The sequence below is a fragment of the Grammomys surdaster genome, unplaced genomic scaffold (assembly GCF_004785775.1).
Source record: "Grammomys surdaster isolate TR1022 unplaced genomic scaffold, NIH_TR_1.0 751, whole genome shotgun sequence".
NCBI classification, from domain to species: Eukaryota; Metazoa; Chordata; class Mammalia; order Rodentia; family Muridae; genus Grammomys; species Grammomys surdaster.
This window is the reverse complement of record NW_021605170.1, coordinates 724089-749551: the sequence shown is the minus strand read 5'-3', so window position 1 is coordinate 749551 and position 25463 is coordinate 724089. Positions and strand designations below refer to the sequence as shown.

Genomic DNA, 25463 nt, shown 5'->3' with positions numbered 1-25463 from the left:
TGTGTGTGTGTGTGTGTGTGTGTGTGTGTGTGTGAGCACTCCCTTCTCTTTCTCTCTCCCTCCCCTTACCTGGCTTTCTCCACGGTGGCTTCCTAAGAGTACTGCTTGCTTTTGTAGAAGTTCTGAGTTCAATTCCCAGCAACTACCTGGTGGCTCACAACCATCTGTAATGTTCTGGTGTGTCTGAAGACAGCTACAGTGTACTCACATACATAAAATACATATCTTCGTCCCTTATCCCAGATCTGAAACCAAACACATATAACAAGTCATTAGAAATTGTTTTCAAGGGACTGGAGAGATGGCTCAGTGGTTAAGAGCACTGACTGCTCTTCCAGAGGTCCTGAGTTCAATTCCCAGCAACCACATGGTGGCTCACAACCATCTATAATGGGATCTGATGCCCTCTTCTGGTGTCTGAAGACAGCTACAGTGTACTCACATAAAATAACAAACAAACAAAACTTTGGGCTGGTGAGATGGCTCAGTGGTTAAGAGCACTGACTGCACTTCCAGAGGTCATGAGTTCAAATCCCAGCAACCACATGGTGGCTAACAACCATCTGTAATGAGATCTGATGTCCTCTTGTGGGGTGTCTGAAGACAGCTACAGTGTACTTACATATAATAAATAAAAATTAAAAAAAAAAAAAAGAAATTGTTTTCAATTTAGCAATTATTGTCCATTTACCAGAATACTAGTAGTAGATTCTCCCCTAGGTTCTTAGCCTTGTTGACAGAGCCAGGTATAGATTCTATTTCATGGAACAGACCTTATATCCAAGGAGAAGGTGGTTGTTTACTCCCCTAACATTTCTGCCACTATTGCATCAGCGGGCATATCTAGTGAGACAGGACATTATTGTAGCTGGAAGAGTTCAGCTTGGTGAGATTGATGATAACGTTTCTTTTCCAGTAGCATGCATAGAACCTTTTTGCACCATGAAAGCTAGTCAGGGATAAGCTTCCAGTTGAGTACTATCTGGATCTCTTCATGTTCTATTACTCAAGAATATAGTGTCTTCAGCATCAAATTCTGGAGTGTAACTGAATAATGACAATAGCCTCTAAGTTTGGAATGCCCTGGGTCCATTGGTCAGGACTCAAAAAGAGGTAATCTGTTGCTGGCATGGTAGGTGGATTTTTTTTTTTTTTTTTTGTATTATGTGGTATCTTTTTGGGACACTGCCACACCTCCCCCCTCTTACAGAATAACTGCCCCTGCCCATTATGGAATAACTCCATTTAAACTGTTGTATAGATATAACTATATGGATATAACTATACATCTATAACTATGTAAGCTATATAACTGTAACTATATATATAACTATATACGGATACAGGAGGTTTTCATTGGCTTTATCAAAAGGCCTCTGGTAGTAGTTTTCTTTCCCCATATTCTCTATCTTGTCTTCCCACATCCCACATCATTTATTTCTTCCTGTCTCATTTTTCTACCTTTCTCTTTTCTAATCCTTTATTTTATCTCCCCTTTCTTGAAAGATCTTTCCTGTGTGCCTTTACTAGTTAACCTAACCTGAGTTTAAGAGATGAGGCCTTGCTATGTTGTTCAGGCTAGCCTTGAGTCATCACCATGCCTCAGTGTCCCAAGTGGTTTGACTAAAGGCATACATCATTGTATCTGGCTTGATATTTATATCACATATAATAGTTATTTGTAATTGGATATTTTTTTTAGACATGTTTTTAATACATTTATTTCTTCATTGGGGGTGGGTGGTGACATGAACATGCCATGGTACACATGTGAAGGTTAGGACACCCTGCTGGAGTGTTGTTATGTGGAATGTTATGTGGGTTCCAGGGGTTGAACTCAAGTCATTAGTGTTGGTAGCAAGCACCTTTACCTCTTAGCAGTCTTGCTGACCCTTCTTTGTTTGTTGTATTAGTTATGAATATTTGACTGTGTAAACTAGGTTTGCGTCTGATTTACAGCTACGGGCTTCCTGGGTGTTAAAGGTGTTCCTGGACCATTCCTTGTACTCATATTTACTCTGTCTCACGGGCACAGGCATTTTGTCTGCATGTATATCTGTGCACCATGTGCACACCTGCTACTCATGCTGTCTGAAGAGGCTGTCAGATTCCTTGGACCTGGAGTTAAGGATGTTTGTGAGCTGCCATATGGGTGCTGGGAACTGAACCTTAGTTCCCTGGAAAAGCAGCAAGTGCTCTTAATCACTCAAGCATCTTCCAGCCCCTGTTATTCTAATAATTTTTTATTTTGATTGTCCTCAATATTCTAGGTAACTAAATGATAATTCTCAGCAAATAACAAAACATTTCTTTCTCATTTTGTATTTCTTGCTACTTTTCCATTATTGTATTTTTTATGGATAGAACAAAGATACCTTTGCTTGTAGAAGTGATAACAATTACATTTGCTTTGCATCTGAGGTTATAGTAGTGCTTCTAGTTTGTATGAAATGTTTATTTTTAGAAACTATAGCTAAGAGTGAATTCCTGATCCTCCTACCCCTGCTCCACAAATACAATGCTGTAAATGTAACTGTGCCGTCATGCTCAGTTGCTGAATGTGAAGTATGATGTGAGCTTTTACTTTAGATGTTTCTCACTTGATGAAGGTACTTTATGCCGTACAGTCTGCTGTTGATGACTTACGAGTGTGCCTTTCTCTCTCATAATATGCTTGTCTTTATTCTTTTTGTTTGTTTGTTTTTGGTTTTGGTTTTTCGAGACAGGGTTTCTCTGTGTAACTCTGGCTGTCCTGGAACTCACTCTGTAGACCAGGCTGGCCTCAAACTCAGAGATCCGCCTGCCTCTGCCTCCCAAGTGCTGGGATTAAAGGCATGCGCTACCACTGCCTGGCCTGATTGAATTATTCTTAACGTAATTATGTCACATTATTCTTATATTTCTCTAGCAATCATTTTACCAGTTCTTAAAAGTTTATTCTCTGTTTACAGAGAAGCAGAAGATAAATTAGAGCAGAGTCAGAAAATGGTGATTGAAAAGGAACACAGTTTACAAGAGGCCAAAGAAGAATGTATAAAATTGAAGGTGGACTTACTTGAACAGAGTAAGCAAGGAAAAAGGTATGTGGGATAGTGGGATTTACTTATTTGTAGAACTGACCCTGTCTCGAAAAACCAAAAAAAAAAAAAAAAATTATAAACAAAGTCATGTCAGATACTCAGGAGTCTGAGGAAGGAAGTCCACAGATGGAGGGCTGAGCTGAGCTCCAGAGTGAGTTCACCTTCAGCCTTGACAACTTAGGGAGCTCCTCTTTGAAAATGAAGTAGTTCACAGAGTGCTGCTGATATACCTCAGAACATCATTAGCATGCACAACTAGGTTCAGTCCTCAGTGCCACAAACAGATAAATAAAGAGCTAGCATTGCTTCAGTAGGTTAAGTCTTTGCTGTCATATGTACTTATACTCCTACATACTATGAACATGGAAGTATAAGACTTTCATGTAAGTCCGGTTGTAAGAACGTTTTTACAGAAACATTTGTTATTTGTTAGGCAATATTTTATAGTGAAAAATGTTTTGGTTTGGGAGTCAGATTTTACCTCTCTTTGTCTTCATTACCTTGGAAAACCATTTAATTTTTAAAACTTGAGCTTTTTATCTATTAAGTTGATATTGCCTTGGCATGCATGAGAAAAAGAAACATGTAAGATCATGTTATATAGTAAAGTACTTACAAATTTTAATTATTATATAAAATAATGTGGTTTAATATTCTAAAATTCACACTCAGATAATCTTTGTACTTGTGTATTTAAAGAGATAATAGCCGGGCGGTGGTGGCGCACGCCTTTAATCCCAGCACTTGGGAGGCAGAGGCAGGCGGATTTCTGAGTTCGAGAGTTCGAGGCTAGCCTGGTCTACAGAGTGAGTTCCAGGACAGCCAGGGCTACACAGAGAAACCCTGTCTCGAAAAACCAAAAAAAAAAAAAAAAAAGAGATAATAATATGGGAAAACCAGACTTAGACTATAACAGCTAAAAGATGTAAAAGGAGAGCTGCTAGTCTCCTCTGTAGTACTTAGATAAGAGGTGGGAGCTAGCTTTAACTCTTTCCTTTCATCTGCTTTGCCCTTCCCTCCCTCCCCTCCCTTTCCCTCCCTCCCTTTCCCTCCCTCTTCCTTCCTTTCTTCCTTCCTTCCTTCCTTCCTTCCTTCCTTCCTTCCTTCCTTCCTTCAGGGAAATAAATGGGGACACATATAGATGATGACACATATGTGAACTTAAAAGTAAAATTAAATAAATATTAAAACAAGAAGAAAAAGCCTTAAAAAAATAATGGCTTGAAGAGTGGAACATCACAACTAAAAATGTTTATCCAGGGCCAGGCATAGTAGCTTATATCTTTAATTCCAGCACTTGGGATGTAGAGACAGCAGGATCTCTTTGTGTTCTAGGCCAGCCTGGTCTACCTACATAGGGCGTTTCAGTACAGCCAGGACTACATAGAGGGACACTGTGTCACAAAACCAAATCAAACTAAAAGAACCATATAGATTTAGATATTATACTTTCACTTGGAATTTGTTTATAGTTAAAGAAGCTGAAAACTAGAAAGTAAAGTTCCTGAAGGGAAAGGTTTAAGAGTATAAATGATAGAATTGATTTTGAGTAATAGAAGAGTCACAAATATTCCTGATGTGATAGTGTGATTTTAAATATTAAAAAATTAGAAATGTTCTTGTATGGGGATGATACTGATTAATGAAGCTTAGTGTTCTCAGCTAAGTATGAGAAGTATGAAGAAAGTCAGGCTTGCCAGGAGGTAAAGGAACAGTGGTAGTGAGGAGGTTCTTAATGTTTAGTTTTGTATTAGTAAAATTTACAGTTTTTTTTGTTTTTGTTTTCGTTTTTTTGTTTTTTCCCCTGAGACAGGGTCTCACTATGGAGCTCTGGATGACTTAGAACTTACTATGTTGATCAGGCTGGCTTCAGACTAAGAGATGTCTTTGTCTTATGAAAGTTACTGGGTTTTTTTGTTTGTTTTAAACAAATGAAGCTGTTTAGTTAGGTTGTTAGTTTGGAGCACCAGTTTGTCAGGGAGAACTGAGGTTGCAGGTAGCCCTGGAGCTGAGGAACAGCTTTGATCTCTGGCAAAATCTGCAAGGTCACAGTTCTGATCAGCCTTGTGCTGCACTGTAATCTCATGTTTCTCCTGCACATTGAAGATCTCGCCCTCCTGGGCTTGCACAGCTGGTTCTTTTGAAGTAAGCATCAGCCAGGTGTCTGGGTTTTAACCTTGTTGATACTATCTTTCGTAGAGGTGGCAATGACAAACTCTTGTGCGTTCTGTACAGAGGAACTTGGTTGAGGGCAAGAGGTCCAGTCACAAGTAGCAAGCCACTGCCCAGCTGCTTGAGGAAGACCGCTCTCCAGCCCCTGTGACCCTAGTGAGGATGGTCAGGACAGTCCCATGAGTGAGAAGGGCTTTTTGCCGTGGCTCAGCAGCTTCCGAGGCACACCTTTGGTAGGATAATACCTATGCGTTTTTCAAAGCTTCACCACCTGGGTACCACCATTCTTGTCACCACCAACTTTTTTTGTGACAGTAGCAAGGAACTTTTTATCTTCTTTTCAACCTTGGACTTGGAAGCTGAGTATTTCCTTTTGTACAAGGCCTTTCTGAAATACCAGATCGGGAGTGCCTGCCAATTCCTCTAACCAGGACAGGCTTCCAGCTGCAATGGGGTTTCCCTTTCCTGGGCTTTTTAACTTTAGAGGTACCCTTTTTTGGCTGCACAAATGGCTGGGCCATCTACTGCAGTAAAATTGCTTCCAGCCTTTTTGGCTGGAGGTTTCTTCTCCTTTGTATTGGGCTTCTCAGCTTTTTCGCCTGCCATCTTGCAAGATGGGAAAGAACTTGTATTTTGTTTTTTTTTTTTGTTTTTTTTTGGTTTTTCGAGACAGGGTTTCTCTGAGTAGCCCTGGCTGTCCTGGAACTCACTCTGTAGACCAGGCTAGCCTCGAACTCTCGAACTCAGAAATCCGCCTGCCTCTGCCTCCCAAGTGCTGGGATTAAAGGCGTGCGCCACCACCGCCCGGCCTTGTATTTTGTTTTTTAAGTAACTTTTAAAAATTAACCTTTGCATGCATCATAGAATTGGATATCTATCATTTTATACTGTAGATTGATTTTATAAGACAATATTTAAAAATTTATTGTTCAGTGTAAGGATGCTTCTGCACTCTGCTTTGCAGATAGGGAATAGAATTGCTTATGCATAAGAATTTATGTATGTTTCAAAGTTGATAAGTATTTATGTCATATTTTATTTATGTTGCTAGAGTGAGAAAGTTATTTTAGTAAAACCAACCCATCATTTCACAGTAAAGCCTGATACTCTGTTTTGGTTTTTAAAAAAATTCTACTTCTGTGCTAGGAAAGATGATTCACTTGGTACTCACTAGACACTATTGCATACACATATTTGTAATCTCAGCACTGGGGAGGTGGAGACAGGTGGAATCTTGGAACTCATTGGCTAGCCCGTCTAGCCCAAATGATGAGCCTCTGGTTCAGTGAGAGACCCTGTTCCAAAAAAATGAAGTGACTTGATGTTGATCTTTAGCCTCCAAATGCATGTCCAAACACATGGATAGCTAGCCGTGTACACATACATAAAAGCATGTATACCACATATGTCCATACACATACCCATGGGCATGCCCATATGTACATAAATTTGCTTAAAGATTAATTTCTCAATGCAGAGAATTCCTTTCATTATTTCTTTTTAAATGGTAGAGCGGAGCGACAAAGGAATGAAGCACTGTATAACGCAGAGGAGCTGAGTAAGGCCTTCCAGCTGTATAAGGAAAAAGTGGCTGAGAAACTGGAAAAGGTGAGAGAAGTGTTTGTTCAAATTCAGTGTCTTGTATTACTGTCCATAGTTAAAAGAAGATAATACATAGAATGTTTTTACTTATAGAATAATAATTTTAAAGATTTTATTCATAATAAAATAAAATATTTATTTCAATTTGGATCTGGTGGTGCATTCCAAAATCCCAGCACTTAGGAGGTATAGGCAGGCAGATCTCTGTGAGTTTAAAGCCAGCCTGGTGTACAAATCTAGTTCTAGGACAGCCAAGGCTACACACACACACACACACACACACACACACACAAAACCCTGTTTTGAAAAAACAAAAACAAACAAAACCCCCAAACCTTCATTTCAAATTGATTTCTATTTTGTCTTTTTTTTTTTTTTTAAATCATTTTAGTTTTTAAAATTACATATATATTTGGGAGGTGGGGGCCTATATGCACGTGAGTGTAGGTGCCAGTGGAGGCTAGAAGAAAGTTTAAATCCCCTTGTACTCAAGTTATAGGCAGCTGGGAACTGAACTTGGGTCCTCTAAAATAGCAGTACCTGTTCTTAACCACTGAATTCTCTCCAGCCCTGTTTATGTTCTGAGATAACCCTTCATGAAGTTGTTCTCAGTGCTTCTGCCTCAGCCTCTGAAGTAGCTGGGATTATAGCTACTTGGAACATTATGTCCAACAGTATAAAAGGTTCTAAAATATTAGTTAAGGAAAATGCTTACCAATACTTTTATTACCAGAAGAAAATTTTATTGAAGGAAGAATAAGTACAAGAAATAGAAAAAATATAGAGAAAGAAGGAGTAGGTGAGTAGAAGTTGGAATTAGAAAAGCAAAAGCAGGAGTTTCTTTACTGGTGGGATCTTGGGCGTTACTGATGTGCACAGAACTTGGCACCAGTAAGGTTATTCAAGATGTTGTAATTGTAATGAGTATGCCTGTTTTGTAGTCCTATCGCTGTGTAGTCTAAACTGGTTTGAATTTCCTTTTGTCCCATAATGCCTGGAGTGTATGCGTTTTCTTTCTGAGCTTCCTATGTACATGTATCACCCACATCTTCCCAAGAGCCTTTTTTTTTTAAACCAAGTACAGACATTTTTGTCCCTTAATGGGAACATATAGATGAAAATGTTTAAAAAAAATGTTTTCCATAGGAAAGTTGAAGGATTTTATATTACATGTTTTTGGTCTACTGAAGGTGTTGCTGAAAGGATTTGTATAGCATGTTGGGTGAGAGTCTTTGGAGTTGTAGGGTGAACACTTCTCATATAAAATTGAGATGAGAGGGAAAGTAGTCAAAGCCAAAGTTTTAAATGAGAATATTCAAAAGACAAGAACATAATACAGATGAACAACTGGCAAAAGAAAATAAGAATGGCTAGACTCTGTTAAGTCCAGTGTAATACTGCTAAACGAGGAAGAGTTCAACAGGTTGTCAGTCATTAGGTTCTAAAGGAGAAAGACTGCATTTGCCATTCCTTTGCAGTAAAGTTGTAAATACCATTTACATTCTCTCTCCACTTTATCTCTCTCTCTCTTTCTCTGTCTCTCTCTGTGTGTGTGTCTGTGTGTGCGAGGATGTACTCCGTCCATAATGCCAGTGTGAAGATTAGAGGACGACTTAGGAGACTTGGTTTTCCCTTTGTACTACGTGAGTCCTCAGAGAAAAATCAGGTCATCAAGTCACATTGTAATTGCCTTTTTCACTAAGACAACTTGCTGGCCTGTAAATACCATTAAACCATATAAAGTATTAATATCTTTCTAGATATTACAAATTTATGTATGAGGTAATCAGAAAACTATTTTTTAAAACCTTTGTGAAGGTTCTCATGGGAATGTGTATCTTAGAAGGGACTTTTAGCAATGTGATATTAGAGGAAAAATACTTTTGGAAGAATGTCTTCAAAGAAAAAGGAAAATGTAATAGATTTTTAGAAATTTACTTAGTGTTAGTAGTTTTTAATTTTGCTAAGTAAAACCCTATAGTTGGATTGATATAACAAAGGATAACATAGGAAATGGAATAGGTTCATTCAGTCCTCCACTCATGCTCCAACCTGAGCACTGTTATAACTTATTATTATTATCATTATCATTATTTGTGTGTGAGTATGTGTGTTAGTGTGTTTGTCTAACAGTGTACATGAGACAGTCAGAGGATTGTTTTTCTCTTTCTACCTTTATATGGTGTCTTAGTTAGGGTTTTACTGCTGCAAACAAACACCATGACTAAAGTAACTCTTATAAGGACAACATTTAATTGGGTCAAGACAGGTTCAGAGGTTCAGTCCATTATCATCATGGCGGAAACATGGCAGCATCCAGGCAAACATGGTGCAGGAGGAGCTGAGAGTTCAATGTCTTCATCTGAAGGTTACTAGGAGAAGACTGGCTTCCAGGGAGCTAGGATGAGGGTCTTTAAGCACTTCCTCCAACAAGGCCACACTTATTCCAACAAAGGCCAAGCATCCTAATAGTGCCACTCCTTGGGCCAAGCATATTCAAACTACCACATATGATGCCTTAGTTCTTTTCAGGCGCTGTGACAAAACACCATCACCAAAGGCAATTTATAGAAGAAAGCTTTTAATTTGGGGCTTATGATTCCAGATGGTTAAGAGTCTATGATGGCAGAGCAAAGGCATGGTGACAGAAACAGCTGAGAGTGCACATCTGGATCTACAAGCAGGAAGTAGAGAACACACTGGAGATAATGGCAGTCTTTTGAAACACCAAACTCACTCCCAGTGACACACTTCTTTCAGTAAGGCCACACTTCCCATCCTTCCCAAACAGTTCCATCAACCAGGGACCAATTGTTCAAATATGAGTCTTTGGGAGCTAGTCTCATTTAAACCAATGCATATTGGTTCCAGGGAAGAAAGTTAGGTTGTCAGGCTTGCATTGTTAAACAGAAAGTACCCATACCCACTTAGCTACCGTGTTTGCCACTTGGATTGCTATTTCATTGGGAGTATTTTAAATTTTCAAAAATTACATTTCTGAAACACGTGCATTGAATTACTTGGCTGTGCAATCCCTATTTGAATTGCTTGCCTTGTTTATGTTTAGCCTGAGCATTTTGCCTTCAGGAGACATCATTCTTGCCAATTTATTACTGACCCTTAAGCATTTCTGAGTAAGTAGAAACATCTCATTTTGTTATATTGTTTCTTTTCACTACAGTACCAGGGACTTAAATATAAAGAATACATAGCCTATTCCTGTTTCTTTCCAAAATCACTACTCATAGTTTTAGCTTGAAACAATGTAAAACTTATGATTATAGTAGTATATTCATTTAAAACAATCTTTTGTTTTAGGTTCAAGTTGAAGAAGAAATGTTAGAGAGAAATCTTAGTAACTGTGAAAAGGAAAATAAAAGGCTTCAAGAAATGTGTAATCTGTATAAAAGTGAACTTGAAATTTTGAAAGAGAAATTCAGGTACTTTATTATGGAAAAATATTTTTGATGTGCAAATGGGAAAAAAGGAAACATTTAAAAACACATTTTTTATTGTAAATGTGGACGCTTTAGTACTGTAGAAGGCTGAGATTTGTGACTGAAATTTTCTAGGTATAAAACTAATTTTAATATTAGACATCTTAATTCAAAAATAAAATAAGACAAAGAAAAAAAGACATCTTAATTTTAACACATTTGTAAATATAGAATAATACAGATCAATACAAAGTGTTCTTAGAGTATAATTACGTTAGCTAGCTAGTAAAGATGCTTAAATAGGCTGGGCAGTGGTGGTGCACGCCTTTAATCCCAACACTGGGGAGGCAGAGGCAGAGGCAGGCGGATTTCTGAGTTTGAGGCCAGCCTGGTCTACAGAGTGAGTTCCAGGACAGCCAGGGCTACACAGAGAAACCTTGTCTCAAAAAAAAAAAACAAAAAAAAAACACCTCCCCCCCCAAAAAAAAAAGATGCTTAAATAGGAAGAAAATCATTCAGTGCATTTTTTTTCCTCTATAAAAGAAGAAACAGGCTCAAAGAGTAGCCATTATTTTTCTATAATCAAGAAGGTAGATTAGGGACTGGTAAGGTGTCTTAACAGATAAAGACTCTTTTTTTTTTTTTTTTTTTTAAAGATTTATTTTATGCATACGAATACACCACCATTGCTCTCTTCAGACACACCAGAAGAGGGCACCAGACCCCATTACAGATGGTTGTGAACCACCCTGTGGGTGCTGAGAATTGAACTCAGGACCTCTGGAAGAACACTGAGCCGTCTCTTAGACACTTACTGCATAAATCTGCTGCTCTGAGTTTGATTGCTGGCACTCTGTAAAAGGAGAAGGAGAGACCCAATTCCACATAGTTGTCAGTCAACTTTTACATAAGTGCTGTGGCACCTGCTATCCCCAGGCTCTATCTTTCTCTGTTCCTTTCTCCTTCACACATAATAATGATGGTGAATAAATTTTTTAAAATTTAAGTTAAATTAGGTTAAAGATGTTAACTGAGTCTTCTGACTCTGGTGCTCTATACAATATAATTTTTTCATAACTAATAATTTTGGTCAATTTTTAGAAAGTAATATTAATCCATTTTTTATCATCTCAGACTTAAGGTGGAGAGAATAATCAATATTTTTTTTGTCTAATTGTATAATTATAGCTCATTTTCCTTAAGGTGGATACATTTAGTATTTGGTAAATGAGATAAAGTTATTAGAGTAATTCCTAGGATTTTATGCTATCAATTATAACGTATACTTTGAAAAATGAAATGCTACTTGGAACCCAAGTCCCTGTGTCAGAGCAGCAGAGGTTTTTCATTTCTCTGTTGTCTCCCCAGCCTTTGTTTTTCTTTTCAAAGTACTGACTGTTTGTCTCATTGATTCTTTTATTTGTTTGTTTCCATTTCCTACCTTCTTTTTCCAAGATGATTTCTCTGTGTAACAGCCCTGGGTGTCCTGGAACTCTCTATATATATGAGTATGGACTTTAACTCAGAGATCTATGTGCCTGCCTCTGCCTCTCAGGTTCTGGGATTAAAGGCCAGCGCCTCTATTCCCAGTAATTTCTGCCTGGTTTTAATTATTTATTCCTATCTTTTTATGAGTTTGGTTTGTTGTTTCAGCCTTTTTTTTTTTTTTTTTTTCCGAGACAAGGTTTCCCTGTGTAGCCCTGGCTGTACTGGAACCTACTCTGTAGACCAGATTGACCTCAGATCTACCTGATTCTACCTCCTGAGATTAAAGATGTACAGCACCATGCTCAGCATAGATATTTTTCTTTGCAATTTATTCTCAGAGGAAATTCAGTCTAGAGACATACAGTTTAAGCAGAAGTTTACTTAGCAAAGCAAAGCATGCACACCAAAGAGATTGGAGTTGATTGTCTTGAGGTGGCAGGATAATAGCCTTTAGTTCTCTGTGTGGATACTTACAAATATTTTTGTAGTGGATGGCATGTTCATGTGGGTGTAGTGACCTGTTTTCCCCTCACAGATCATTGTGAACAAGATCTTCCCACAGTCCTCTTGAAAGTTCACAAAGATGAGAGGCGCAGTTGTCAAAACCACAATGTTGTAAAGATCCTTTGAGTATACGGTGTTTTGTTAGTATGTATGTGTGATAGTTAGGAAAGTGCCCTGGCGCCGCAGTTTCTCATTAGTGGGGAGAATACAACTGCAGCTGTAAGGATGTTTAACCATAATAAGGCATTCTTATAATCAGGACACAGCTCTCAATAGTTCCCTGATTACCTCAGAGCTTATGCCTCATTTACCAGTTGTTACCATCCTTTTCTCCTTTCTTTCTCACACTGTAGCCCAGGCTAGTCTAGAGGCACTGTATAGCTCAGGCTCTGCTCAAACTTGGAATAGTTGTTTTGGCTTTATCTTTTGGTTGCTGGTAATTCATGTGAGCTATGCCTGTCCTCCCATCCTTGTGTCCCTAGGATAAACGCCCTTGGGTCACTGTGACTAATCTTCAGTATTGGCTTGTGTTCCATGTACTGACATTTTGTTGAGGATTTTTGATATTTTTGTGTAGATAATTGGCCTCTACTTTTCCATTTTTTTTTGTTGTGTCCTTGGTGTAAAGTGAGAATATATAATGGTGATTATTGAAAATGTGTGCATATTTCACTTTAATATTTTTTTCTTTATAGGGGGTTAAAAGAAGAACATTACAGTGGAAAAGAAAAATTAAGGATTATGGCAATGAAAAACTCAGAAGTCATGTCACAGTTAACTGAATCTAGACAATGTATTCTGAAGCTAGAGAGTGAGTTAGAGGACAAAGATGAAATATTACGAGAAAAGTTTTCTTTAATAAATGAAAATCGAGAATTGAAGGTTCGTGTTGCGACACAGAATGAACGACTAGAGCTGTGTCAGCAGGACATTGATAATTCGAGGGTGGAACTGAGGAGTTTAGAAAAACTGATATCCCAGATGCCAGTAAGTATGTTTGAAAAGAAATGTAGCAGTGGCAAAGGAACCTGCCGTGTGACAGAGCGCGAGTCATCTGTGATTGCTTTCCTGGCTTCTGCTCTTGTCCTTGTTTGCTCAGTGGTTCTTTCGTCTAGTACCTATTTCCCTCACACTCACCTTTCTATTCTCGGACCTTTTCTTGCTCTCTGAGATGCTTATATAGGAACTGCACAGAATTTTTGAAGAGTTTTATTGAAGGATTATTTATGTGTTGGAAATTTATTCCTTTAAAGCATACTATTGAGCTGAGTTTTAAGAAAGTTACAAGTTTGTAGCAGTCACCACAATCCAGTCTTACATATTTTTATTATACCTAAAACATCCCTTGTGCCTCTTTACAATTACTACTCTGGGAAACTAATATTAGCTTGTATTTCTATGGATTTGTCTTTTCTGGACATTTCATATGAATAGAGTTATAGCAGCATGTGGATTTTCTTGTATCTGTTTTTATATTTTGAGGGTCATTCACATTGAGACACATTAGTATTTTATTTCTTTTTAGTTTTGAATGGTATTTAGTTGTGTGCATGTATTGCGTCTTATTTAAGCACCAGTTGGTGAACATTTGGGCTATTTCTGCTTTTAGTCTATATAAATAATGCTGCTGTGAATATTGGCATAGAACTCTGTTTGTTGACATATTCTAATTTCTCTTGGATAGATACCTACTAGTAAAATTTCTTGTAAATAAATTTCTTCTAGCACTGGTTCTTTCTCTGCATCCTTGTTGACATTTGTGCGTCGCTATAGCCATCTTAGTTATGTGAACTGGGGTTTCATTAGGGTTTAATTTTTATTTATTTTTTGATTGCTAATGTTGAACAGTTTTATATATTCTTATTAAGAGAGCGTGAAATTTTGAATATTCATGTAAGTCAGTGAGATTAGGTAGGTGAAGAAATTTGACATTGACAGGTATGAAATAAGGTAAGAATAAGAAAATGACACATATGTCATGGTTTGTTTCACTTAGGAATGGATGGTAGACTGCATGGCAGATTATACAAGCTTTAAAGTATTGTCAGTCGTGGAAATATGAAGCTGAAAGGAACTTGGAAATCACCAGATTTGATAATGGTATTAGACTAGTGAAACGATATGGGTTCAGGGAAATACTAGCCTAATGATCAGCTAGCAGGAATAGGTTCTAAGCTCCTTGCCTTTGTTTTATATGCTTTTCTTAGGTGTTACTTGCCGAGATTTTAGTATACTATTTGTTCCCTTTTAAGACTGAAACAAAATATAAAAGATATATATTCATTTTACTATATTCATTTTAAATTGCAGTCCTTATTTGTGTTCAGTGTCAAGAATGACTTTCCATATGATTCTAAAAGTGGCTACTATACATGTTTGATCCTTTGTTTCATAAAGTACTAAGTCTAATTTGGAAATGCAATTTTTTTTATTTCTAGAAAGCATGAGATGGTCATTGTTTGAAGTTTTTAGTCATCGGGTGTTTTGTTCTTTGTCATAACTACTTTTTAAAATTCTGTATTATTTTGAAACTTATGTGTATTCTTTCTATCCATATCTTAAATATTGCTATGTATAAAATGTATCTAGAATGACTTTGCTTTATGAGTTATTGAAAACACTGTACAATAATAATTTGTCTTAATTATTATGTTTTGAAATGTATTCATATTGATTTTTTAAACTCAAACATGCTTATACATTCTATTGATAAATAGCAGATTGTTTCCTTGAAATTCATAGTTTTTTGACACAAGTGTTAAGAAGAAAACAGTTGTATCACATACATATTTTAAGTTTATGAATGTTTGTTTTTACACTTGCAGTTAAAAAGAGAAATAGTTGGCTTTAAGTCATCTCTTTGTAAGCACCAGATGAATAGTGTTTCTAACAAGGAGGACAAGTGCTTTGCCTGCTGTGAGGCTAATAAGTTGATGATTTCTGAACTGAGGTATATTTTTCAGTTTTTAAAGTCACAGTAAATATAATGTCTTGTTGATCTTTAAATTAAGATGATTAGTTGATTAACTTAAAAAATATAAGAAATTCCAGGGAATCTTATAAGAATACTGGCTGCCCAAGTTAAAGTTGATTCTTTTTTGTGTGTGGCTGTTTCAAATCTATTCTTAAAAAAAAAAAAAAAATTACCAGTTGTAAAATCCTTTGACCCTTTGCTAATCCCACATGTGAAGGTTTCTTTGGCATGAATTTTTTGAAGTGAAATTTATAGGTTGTAGAGTATTTATATTTTCAATTTTACTAGCTTTTATTGTGTTTTTAAAGTGACTGAAGCAGTTTATAGTTCAACTAGTGGCTTGTGAGAACTTTCATGTTTTAGCTAGGGTGTAGTGATATACACCTTTAATCCCAGAACTTGGGAGGCAAGGTAAGGAGATCTCTGAGTTCAAGGCTAGCCTGGTCTACAGAGCAAGTTCCAGGACAAGGGCTACAGAGAAACACTGTCTCAAAAAATAAAACCAAAACAAACAAACAAAAAAATCTTAAGTAATAACTTCTGGCTTCTTTTCTTTTACACTAGAATTAAGCTTGCAATAAAAGAGGCTGAAATTCAAAAGCTTCATGCAAATCTGACTGTGAACCAGTTGTCTCAAAATGTTGTTAATGATAGTCAAGAATGTGGCAAAGTAAACACTTTAGAAACAGAACCTGTAAAACTAGGTGGTAGTCAAGTCGGTGAGTATATTCCATTGAATTACTTTAATACATGACAGTTGGCTTTTGCTGATAGTATTTTAAAGGAAAGATTATTAATTGATAATATTAAAAACACTTAGTCTTCTATCTATGGTTTGTAAAGACAAGAATTATTGTGTCGTTCTTAGACTTTGCATTGTTTAAAAAATAGTAGTGCTGAAACAAAATTTATCCAATAAGGTGTACCTCTTTCAAATATGCAATTGGATTGCTGAGCATGGTGGCACACACCTTTAATTCCAGCACTTTGGAGGCACAGCAGGTGGATATCTTGGAATGCTCTGATAGTCTGGTGTACGTAGTCCAAGAACAGTCAGAGCTACATAGTATAACCCTGTCTTGAAAAAAACCCAAGTGTGTATATATATATATATATATATTTGCTTGCATGCAGTTGGTTTACATGTTTGTTTTTACATATGTTTATGCAGTTGTTACTATCACCATAGCTGAAACATGTAACATTTCTATCAGGGTCCTTTATAGTCCTTTTCAGTTTTCTTTAGTTTTAATTTTTTGTTGTTGCTTTTCAGTGCTGGGGTTTGAGCTAGGGACTGAACTGTATTCTCAGGCCTTTATTAAATTTTCTTAAAAGTGAAAGCTGTTCTTTTCAGATGTAAGTACTTAAAAGGATAAACTTTCTTTAAGCAATAGTTTGCATCCCACTAGTTTTTATGTTGTATTATCATTTTATATAGTTTAAACAAATTGATTGCTTCTTTAGTGATTGAATCTTGAGTTATGTGTTTGTGTTTCTAAGTCTGACTTGTTTTGTATAGTATTCTGAGATTTTCAAAATATCTTTAAATCAGTAGTAGTCAGGGAACATATTTTATGTAATTTTTAAAAAAAATTCATTTTATTTATATGAGTACATTGTAGCTGTCTAAAGATACCACAGAAGATACCAGATTCCATTACAGACGGCTATGAGCCCCATGTGGTTGCTGGGAATTGAACGCAGGATCTCTGGAAGAGCAGACAGTGCTCTTAACCACTGGGCCATCTCCAGCCCTCTAATTTTCTTATTTACATTTTTAGTAGTACTTATGCAGCCCAAGGCTTCATGTAGGCCTTGCTAGTCTGGAACTTGCTAAGTAGACCAATGTAGCGGGAGGTATTAAAAAATTGGACTGACAGCTTCCTGGCTCTGCTGCCAACCAAGTTCCCGCATGCACTATGCCCAACACCAGCGGGCTACCTAGCCTAGCAGGCTCTTCAACCCATCCACGTCTCCCAAGACGTTGACATGGTCACTGCCGCCGCCCACCAACTCTACAGCCTCCACTGCTCTAGGCCTAGCCCCATGCAATGACTGGCAACCTCCCGGTTAGATATCACAATACCCAGTAACCCGGTAAAATCAAAACTCTTAATGCTTATAGTTAACCAAGTAGATTTATATATCAGGAAATACTCATATCACAAGAACCCCCACACAGATTAGACAAGTTATCCCAATTATCCTAACCTTCTGATATCATATCTGCCTATGGCTCCCGCGCCCGCTCTCCCCCTCCCTTAGTTCCGCCCCCCTTTTCCCTGTCCAATCACAGGCCTCCTGTTGCTAGATTGGACAGGGAGATTCCTGACACAGACCAGTCTAGGCTTGAACTCAGAGATCTGAGCTCTGTGGAAGTTTGTACATGTGAGTGCAATTGACTGTAGAAGCCAGCAGAGCGTATCAGATTGAGGTGTTCTCTAAGACCTCTTACCTGCTGAGCCATCTATCCAGCCCCTTTCTCTATCTTTTAAAATATAAGTCATACTAGGTTGATAGTTTTAGTTTTACATTTTCTTCATACCTGATGAGTTTCAATATATTTATTATAGCAATTATTAAGAGAGTAGTATTAAAATTTTCAAATATATGCGATTGTTGATTTGTGTGTTGTTTTAATTCTGTCAGCATGGAACCTTTCTAGTACTACCTTCCTTTCTTACAAGCAAGTAAGGAAAAAAATACAGTTTTAAAACTGACGCTGGGGGGCTGGAGAGATGGCTCAGCGGTTAAGAACACTGACTGCTCTTCCAGAGGTCCTGAGTTCAATTCCCAGCAACCACATGGTGGCTCACAACCATCCATAATGAAATTGGATGCCCTCTTTTGGTGTGTCTGAAGACAGCTATAGTATATTCATAAATAAAATAATTAAATAAATCTTAAAAAAAAACAAAAAACCAAAAATCCCAAAAAACTGAGGTTGACCTTAAACTGACTGTGTAACCAAGATGGCTCTGTCATAATACTTTGTCAATAATCACTCCACTCTCCCTGTTCCTCCCCGTGCTCCCTGTACCTCTGGCTAGTTCCTTCCTGTCCCTTTTACACTTTCTCAGCTCATGTATTCCAATCATATGCCTCTCTCTTTCTCCTCTCTTATTCTGATTTCATGATTTACACATGTGTGTTGTACACAGTCACAAACATTTATAATTGAAATCTGAGTTGTACATATTAGAAGAAAAAGCATGATGCTTGTCCTTCTGAGTTTGGCTTATTTCATTTAACATTATGATTTTCATTTGTACCTATCTTCCAGAAAACAACATAATTCCATTCTTTATGCCTGTTTTGTACAGTAATAAACACGGATGTGCAAGTATCCTGTTTGTTGACTTAGAATCTCTTGCATATAGAGTGGTCTAGGTGGGTCATATGTTCATTGTAGAGGTTTGAAAACTTCCAGGTTTGGCAAGTTGGCTCAGTGGGTGAAGGTGCTTGCCATCAAGCATGACCACCTGTATTCAGTACCTGGGCCACACAGGCGGAGAGGCCTCTAGTGATTCTAGAAAGGGGTCCTCTGTGCTCCACGTGCATTCTGTGGCATGTACATGTGCCCACACACATACTGACTTTTCTTTAAAGAAAACCATGTGTTTTGATGTCCATCATAACTGCATATTGCCATTTGTCCTTGATATTAGCCATCCTACTAGTGTGGGGTGCACTCTCTAGGCAGTTTTAATATGCATTTCCTTGATGGCTTGATATACTAAACCCATTTTCAAACCTTTATTGGCCATTTGGATTTTTTCTGTTAAGCATTCTGTCTACTTCATTAGCCCATTTATTGATTAGAGTGTTATTGAATTTTTACTGTTATTTAATATTCTAAATATTATTCATGTGTCTAACCTATAATTGGCAGAGAGTGCAATGCACTGTCTTTTTATTCTAAGAATTGATTTACCATGCAGAAACTTTTAAATTTCATACTAATCTTACTTATCAATTCTTATCATTATTATCTCTGCATTTAGAGTTCTTAAAACAATCCTTGCCTATACCTATATCCTGAAGTGTTTTACAATATTTTCCTCGGGTAACTTCAGAATTTTAGGTTTTACATTAAGGTTCAACTTGAATTGTTATACAGGATAAAAGATAGGGAGCTAATTAACTTCTCTCTACATGGAAATCTACTTTTCCCTGTACAGTTTCTTAAAATATTCTTTCTTCTTTTCTAATGTGTGTTTTTGACACTCGTCAAAAATTGAGTGTCGATACCTATGTGGGCTTCTTTATGGGTTCTCTGTTTCATTAGTCTGCCTCTGTGTTGGTGCCAGTAATATACTGTTTTTGTTGTTGCCTGGGTTTTTGTTTGTTTGTTTTTTGAGACAGGTCTGCCTATGTAGATCATGCTGGCCTTGTGCTTACTAAAGATCCACCTACTTGTGCTTCCCAAGTTCTTGGAGTAAAGGCATGGGATACCATGTCAGTAATACCATGTCAGTAATACCATGTTGTTTTTAACACTATCCTGTAATCTATTTGAGATCAAGTATTATGATAACTCTAGTATTCTTCCTGCTAAACATTGCCGTTGTTATTCACGATAATTTTGATTCCATGTAATTATTAAAATAGTTTTCTAATTCTGTAAAAAATATCATTGGGACTTTGATGTTTATTGAACTGAATCTATACTTTGCTTTGAGTACTATCGTCATTTTCACAGTATTAATTCTGCCAATCTTAAACATAGATCTTTCCAACTAACATTCTCTTCAGTTTATTTCTACTGTCTCTTAAATTTTTAATGATAGCGGTATTTCATCACCTTAGGTTATTTCTAGGTACTTTAAATATTAGATCATATTGTCTGCAAATTGGGATGATTTAACTTATCTCTTTTCTATCTATATCTCCCCTTCCCCATTCTTTTCTTGTCTTATTGCTCTAGCTAAGACTTCAAGCACTGTCAAGAGACAGGACAGTGATCCTTCTTGTCTCATTCCAGGTTTTGGATGAAATGTTCTTCATTTTCTCCCATTTACTGTAATAGTGGCCAAAAATTTTATTGTATACAGCTTTTATTATAGTAATGTATGTCCTTCTATGCCTAGTTTCTTTCTTTCTTTTTTTTTTTTTTTTTTGGTTTTTCGAGACAGGGTTTCTCTGTGTAGTCCTGGCTGTCCTGGAACTTAACTCCGTAGACCAAGCTGGCCTCGAACTCAGAAATCTGCCTGCCTCTGCCTCCCAAGTGCTGGGATTAAAGGCATGGGCCACCACTGCCCGGCTTTTTTTTTTTTTTCCTATGCCTAGTTTCTTCAGATTTTTTTTATTATGAAAGAATGTTGAACTTTATTGAAGGCCTTTTGTGCATTAATTGTCATATTTTTTTTGTTCTTAAGTTTTTTATATGCTATATTATACCTACTAATTTGCATATCTTATAATTGTATATATTATAAACTAAACTTTCTTATCAAAACTTTCAACAAGCCGGGTGGTGGTGGCACACGCCTTTAATCCCAGCACTTGGGAGGCAGAGGCAGGCGGATTTCTGAGTTCGAGGCCAGCCTGGTCTACAAAGTGAGCTCCAGGACAGGAAAAACCCTGTCTTGAAAAACCAAAAAAAAAAAAAAAAATTGAACTATTTAATTCAGCTTTTGACTCTTGAACTTTTATTTAGAGCAATTTTTCATTTGTGTTTAATTTCAGAAAGTATAAAGGATGGAGATCAGCAGACTGTGAACATGCAGTATGAAAGAGAGAAGCAGCGACTTGCTACTGGAATAGAAGAGCTGCGTGCTAAGCTGACACAGATAGAAGCTGAGAATTCTGACTTGAAGGTTAACATGGAACACAGAACTAGTCAGTTTCAGCTAATTCAAGAGGAACTGCTAGAGAAAGCTTCAAGTGCTAGCAAACTAGAAAATGAAGTAAGTTTGGATTGACCTGGATATAAGTGCTAAATTTTGAGATAGAAACATAGTATTGCTATGGGATTTTGTTACTATTGAAATCTAGATTTATAAGGGTTTGGAAAATGGTACCATATAAGTTATAAATTCTTTTAAAATCATACTAGAAATGTATGTTTGATTTATATTGAAAGTAGGAAAATATTACCTCATCCATAAAAGTTCTCAAATTTGATGGAACTAACAAAACACAAGTTAATATAGTAATAATAGTAATAATACATGTTTTTAGGTCTTAGATTGTGATTTTAAGAAAAGGAGAGATAATACAAGATTTCAGATTTTTGCTAACATCAGAGTCACCTAGGAAATCTGTGAAACTCTAGGTTTCTGAGATTCTAACAATTGTGCTTCAGTCCGTATAAATCATGAATTCTTATTTTAGAACATTACATGCTGGGCAGTGGTGGCGCACGCCTTTAATCCCAGCACTTGGGAGGCAGAGGCAGGCGGATTTCTGAGTTCGAGGCCAGCCTGGTCTACAGAGTAAGTTCCAGGACAGCCAGCACTACACAGAGAAACCCTGTCTCGTAAAACCAAACCAAACCGAAACAAAACATTGCATATGAATCTGATACTGTGGTTATAATCTGAAAAGATAACAATGCATATTTTCATTGTCTCATCATTTACTTTTTTAGAAAATTATTTATCTTATTAATTTCTACATGGCATGTTTCTTCTGTCTGTACAACTTCTAAAAAGTTTTTTTTTTTTTTTGGTTTTTCGAGACAGGGTCTCTCTGTGTAGTCCTGGCTGTCCTGGAACTCACTCTGTAGACCAGGCTGGCCTCGAACTCAGAAATCCACCTGCCTCTGCCTCCCAAGTGCTGGGATTAAAGGCGTGCGCCACCACTGCCCGGCCTAAAAAGTTTTTTAGTGCAAATCTACTAGTAATAAAGTTCTTACAGTTTTTGTCTGAGAAAACTTTCTTCTTCATATTGTGAATGTTTTTTATTCATAGATTAGAGACTTTCTCATAAGCCACTTAAAATAAATCTTTTTAAGTAGATTTTTTTTTTTTTTTTTTTGGTTTTTTTGAGACAGGGTTTCTCTGTATATAACCTTGGTTGTCCTGGAACTCACTCTGTAGACCAGGCTAGCCTCGAACTCAGAAATCCGCCTGCCTCTGCCTCCCAAGTGCTGGGATTAAAGGCGTGCGCCACCACTGCCCGGCAATGTTTTTTACATTATATTCTGATCATACTTTTCCTTTTCCCCAATTCCTCCTAGATCTTCCCCACCTTCCAATCTATCAGACTCTACTCCATTTCTTTATCTCTCTCTTAATAAAAAAAAAGAAACAAGCAAACAAAGAGAAACACACACACACACACACACACACACACACACACACACACACAAGCAACTTCCCCCAAACCAAAAAGAAACACATATAAACCAAAACCAAAAACCAAAACAAAACAACTCCTCTCCCAAAAAAAAACAGTAAAAAAAAGAACCAAATCCTCCATTCTGTACCTAAAAACACTAATCTTTGTGTTTATATTTACTACAAGAGGAAAATTCTCTGATAATGGATGAATTAGGCACTGATCTATGGGTATTGCAGAATGTCATTAGGACACATTTTATTGATCTGTCCTTTAACAATAGTAGTTGTTTTTGCCCTAGGTCTGTGGCCTATCTAGTCCTGTTTGGGTTCTTGACCCCGCAACAGTGTCAGGCTTGGGTTCCATCTTACAGAGTGGGCCTTAAATCCAATCAGAGAGGCGTTGGTTACTCCTTCATTTGTGCCACTGTTACACCAGCATTTCTTGCCAACAGGCCACTGTTTTAGATTGAGGGTTTTTAGCTAGGTTGATGGTTACCTTTCCTTTAGTAGCATGCAGAACCTTCCAGTTTGATGAACACCAGTCAGTAGGGGTGCAAGAGGCTCTAGTTAGGCACCAGCTCAACTTCTCCGTGTTCAATGAGGTATATATATATAGGTGTTGTCTTCAGTAATAGGGCTTTCCCATCAGTTTACAGAGAGGAACTAGTAGCCTTGGCAGTAGCCTGAGATGTTTGGTAATTGAACTCAGGTTCTCTTGCAACAGCAGCAAGTATTCTCAACTGCTGAACCAAGTCTCCAGCTTTGACTTTATATTTTCAGGCTTACAACCAACTCTAATGAAAACACTTTTTTACATAGGAACTTATTATAGCTATGGAAAGGAGATTTAGTTAACTTATAATTACAACTACTTGTGAAACTTGTGAAACTAAGGGAGTATTGATTATAATAACTTTTAAAACATTATAAAATATCATAGAAAAGCAAAAATATATCAGTCTTCTTGACATATTAAATATGGTGAAAAAAAGAAATAAAGACTACTGGTAATTCCACCACCAGAAGTAACTGGTGTTAACATTTTATTAAGTAAATCCAATCTGTATCTACTTTAAAAAGGTGGATCATGTTGTGTATTTGTTATGACTCAAATTGCTTTTATATTATATAAATAGAAGTGAGGCACTATCTCTATCTTCTTTTTTACTATTTAGTTTTTTTCTAAATTATTCTAATTTAGGTCCTTTTTTTGTCTATATTTGGGATGGAATGGAGAGCTTAGCTCATGTTAGAAAGGCAGTCTCCTGGTGAGTTGTATCACTAGCCTAGTTTTCAAGTAATATAAACTAAGAGATTATTTACAATATAGTCTAAGTATCTATTACTATAAAAATTTCCATTTTATTAGTTATAATGTAGTTAGGGTTTGGAATAAGGAGCAGATATTTGATTTTAAGACGTGTCAGTACTTTTAAGACTGTGTTTTGTTTTTGTTTTCAGATGACAAAGAAATGTTCTCAACTTTTAATTCTAGAGAAACAGTTGGAAGAAAAGATTATTGCATATTCTTCTATTGCTGCAAAAAATGCAGAACTTGAACAGGAGCTCTTGGTAAAATTTACCCTTTTGTTTTTTAAAGTTATTGTATCTATTTGATTTATGATATAATTTGACTTTGAAGTTACTTTGTTGGTTTCTAATTGATATTACTGATTTAAAGACAATAGTCCAATGTTGAAATCACCCACTTTTACTCTGTCAGGACCTATCTAGCCTTTTTTTCCTTTTAGTGTTTGAAATTGTAGCCTTAACATTCAGTGTATGTACATTTACAGTTGTTATATCTTCTGTATGTATTGAGGAACACTTATCCATGAGTGCATGTGTAGTATCTAGACATCAGCATTGTTTGTTGTAAGACACACTCTCACTATGTAGCCCTAGCTGGCCCTAAACTAACCAAGAGCCTCCTGTTTCTATTCCCTGAGAACTGGGATTGAAGGCATATGCCACCATGCCAGACTAACACTGAGTATTTTCCTGTGCATGTGGAGATCAGAGGACAGTTTTCAGAAGACAGTTTTCTCTTCTTTCAATGTGGATTCCAGCGATTAAATTCAAGTCATCAGACTTGGTGCCATATGTCTTTGCCTCTGAACCATTTTACTGTCCTGTCTTACCTTTGTATTTTTGAAATATTAGCTAGAATATGTTGTAGAGAGTCTCTTCTCCAGCCATTTGTGCTCTTGTATTTGAGTGTCCATCTATTTTTAAAAATTTGTTAAGTTTTCTGCTGCAACTTCAGGGAATAGATTGTTGTAAGTGGTATAGTTTTTACTTTAGCTCCTTCTCCTACCCAATGGATTCTTAGGCTTGGTATCCTAACAGTATACTAGATTTCTGGAAGTTGTACTGTGCTGCTGCTGCTTTATCTTCTCCTATCCTTTCTTCCTTCCTTCTTCCTCCCTCTCCCCCTTTCCCTTCTCTCTTTGTTCCCTCTTCCCTCTCCTCCTCCTCAGCTTTTCTTCTTACCTTTCCTTCATCTCTGATATCTCTCTTCTACTTGTCCAAGTCGATAACTGTAGTTTTTATTTGATCCATTGTGCTTTTTATCTCCAGCATTTCTGTCTGTATATCCAGATCTCTCTGTGTTTCATTTTAATCTATAATGTTTCCTTATTTTGCACATATTGTTTATTTTCCCATCTGTTTTGCTGTATAGTTTATATGCCTTATACAGGCCTTGGACTGATGTCATTAATTTTATACAATTGCTTGTATCCTCTTTAAAATCACTGATTTATTTTTAATTTTTTCTTTCATTGAAATAGATTTTATATAATATAATCTGAATTTAGTTCCTCTTCCTCCTCTTCTCAATTTCTTCTCCACCTCCCATCCCATTTATACTCATAATAATAAAATAAGATGAGATAAATAAAACAAACAAACAAACAAA

The 25463-nt window shown here is 36.8% G+C and overlaps 1 protein-coding gene across 1 annotated transcript in view; it reads left to right on the top strand.

Annotated features, from left to right (window-relative positions):
• Ccdc18 (coiled-coil domain containing 18) overlaps window positions 1-25463 on the top strand; it is a 99697-nt gene that overhangs the window by 11966 nt on the left and 62268 nt on the right. Inside the window, exons 6-13 of the mRNA XM_028782388.1 lie at window positions 2952-3080; window positions 6764-6860; window positions 10173-10294; window positions 12979-13270; window positions 15109-15233; window positions 15822-15976; window positions 20946-21166; window positions 24005-24115. Coding sequence (XP_028638221.1) covers window positions 2952-3080; window positions 6764-6860; window positions 10173-10294; window positions 12979-13270; window positions 15109-15233; window positions 15822-15976; window positions 20946-21166; window positions 24005-24115 — 1252 coding nt within the window. The remainder of the gene's footprint in view (window positions 1-2951; window positions 3081-6763; window positions 6861-10172; window positions 10295-12978; window positions 13271-15108; window positions 15234-15821; window positions 15977-20945; window positions 21167-24004; window positions 24116-25463) is intronic.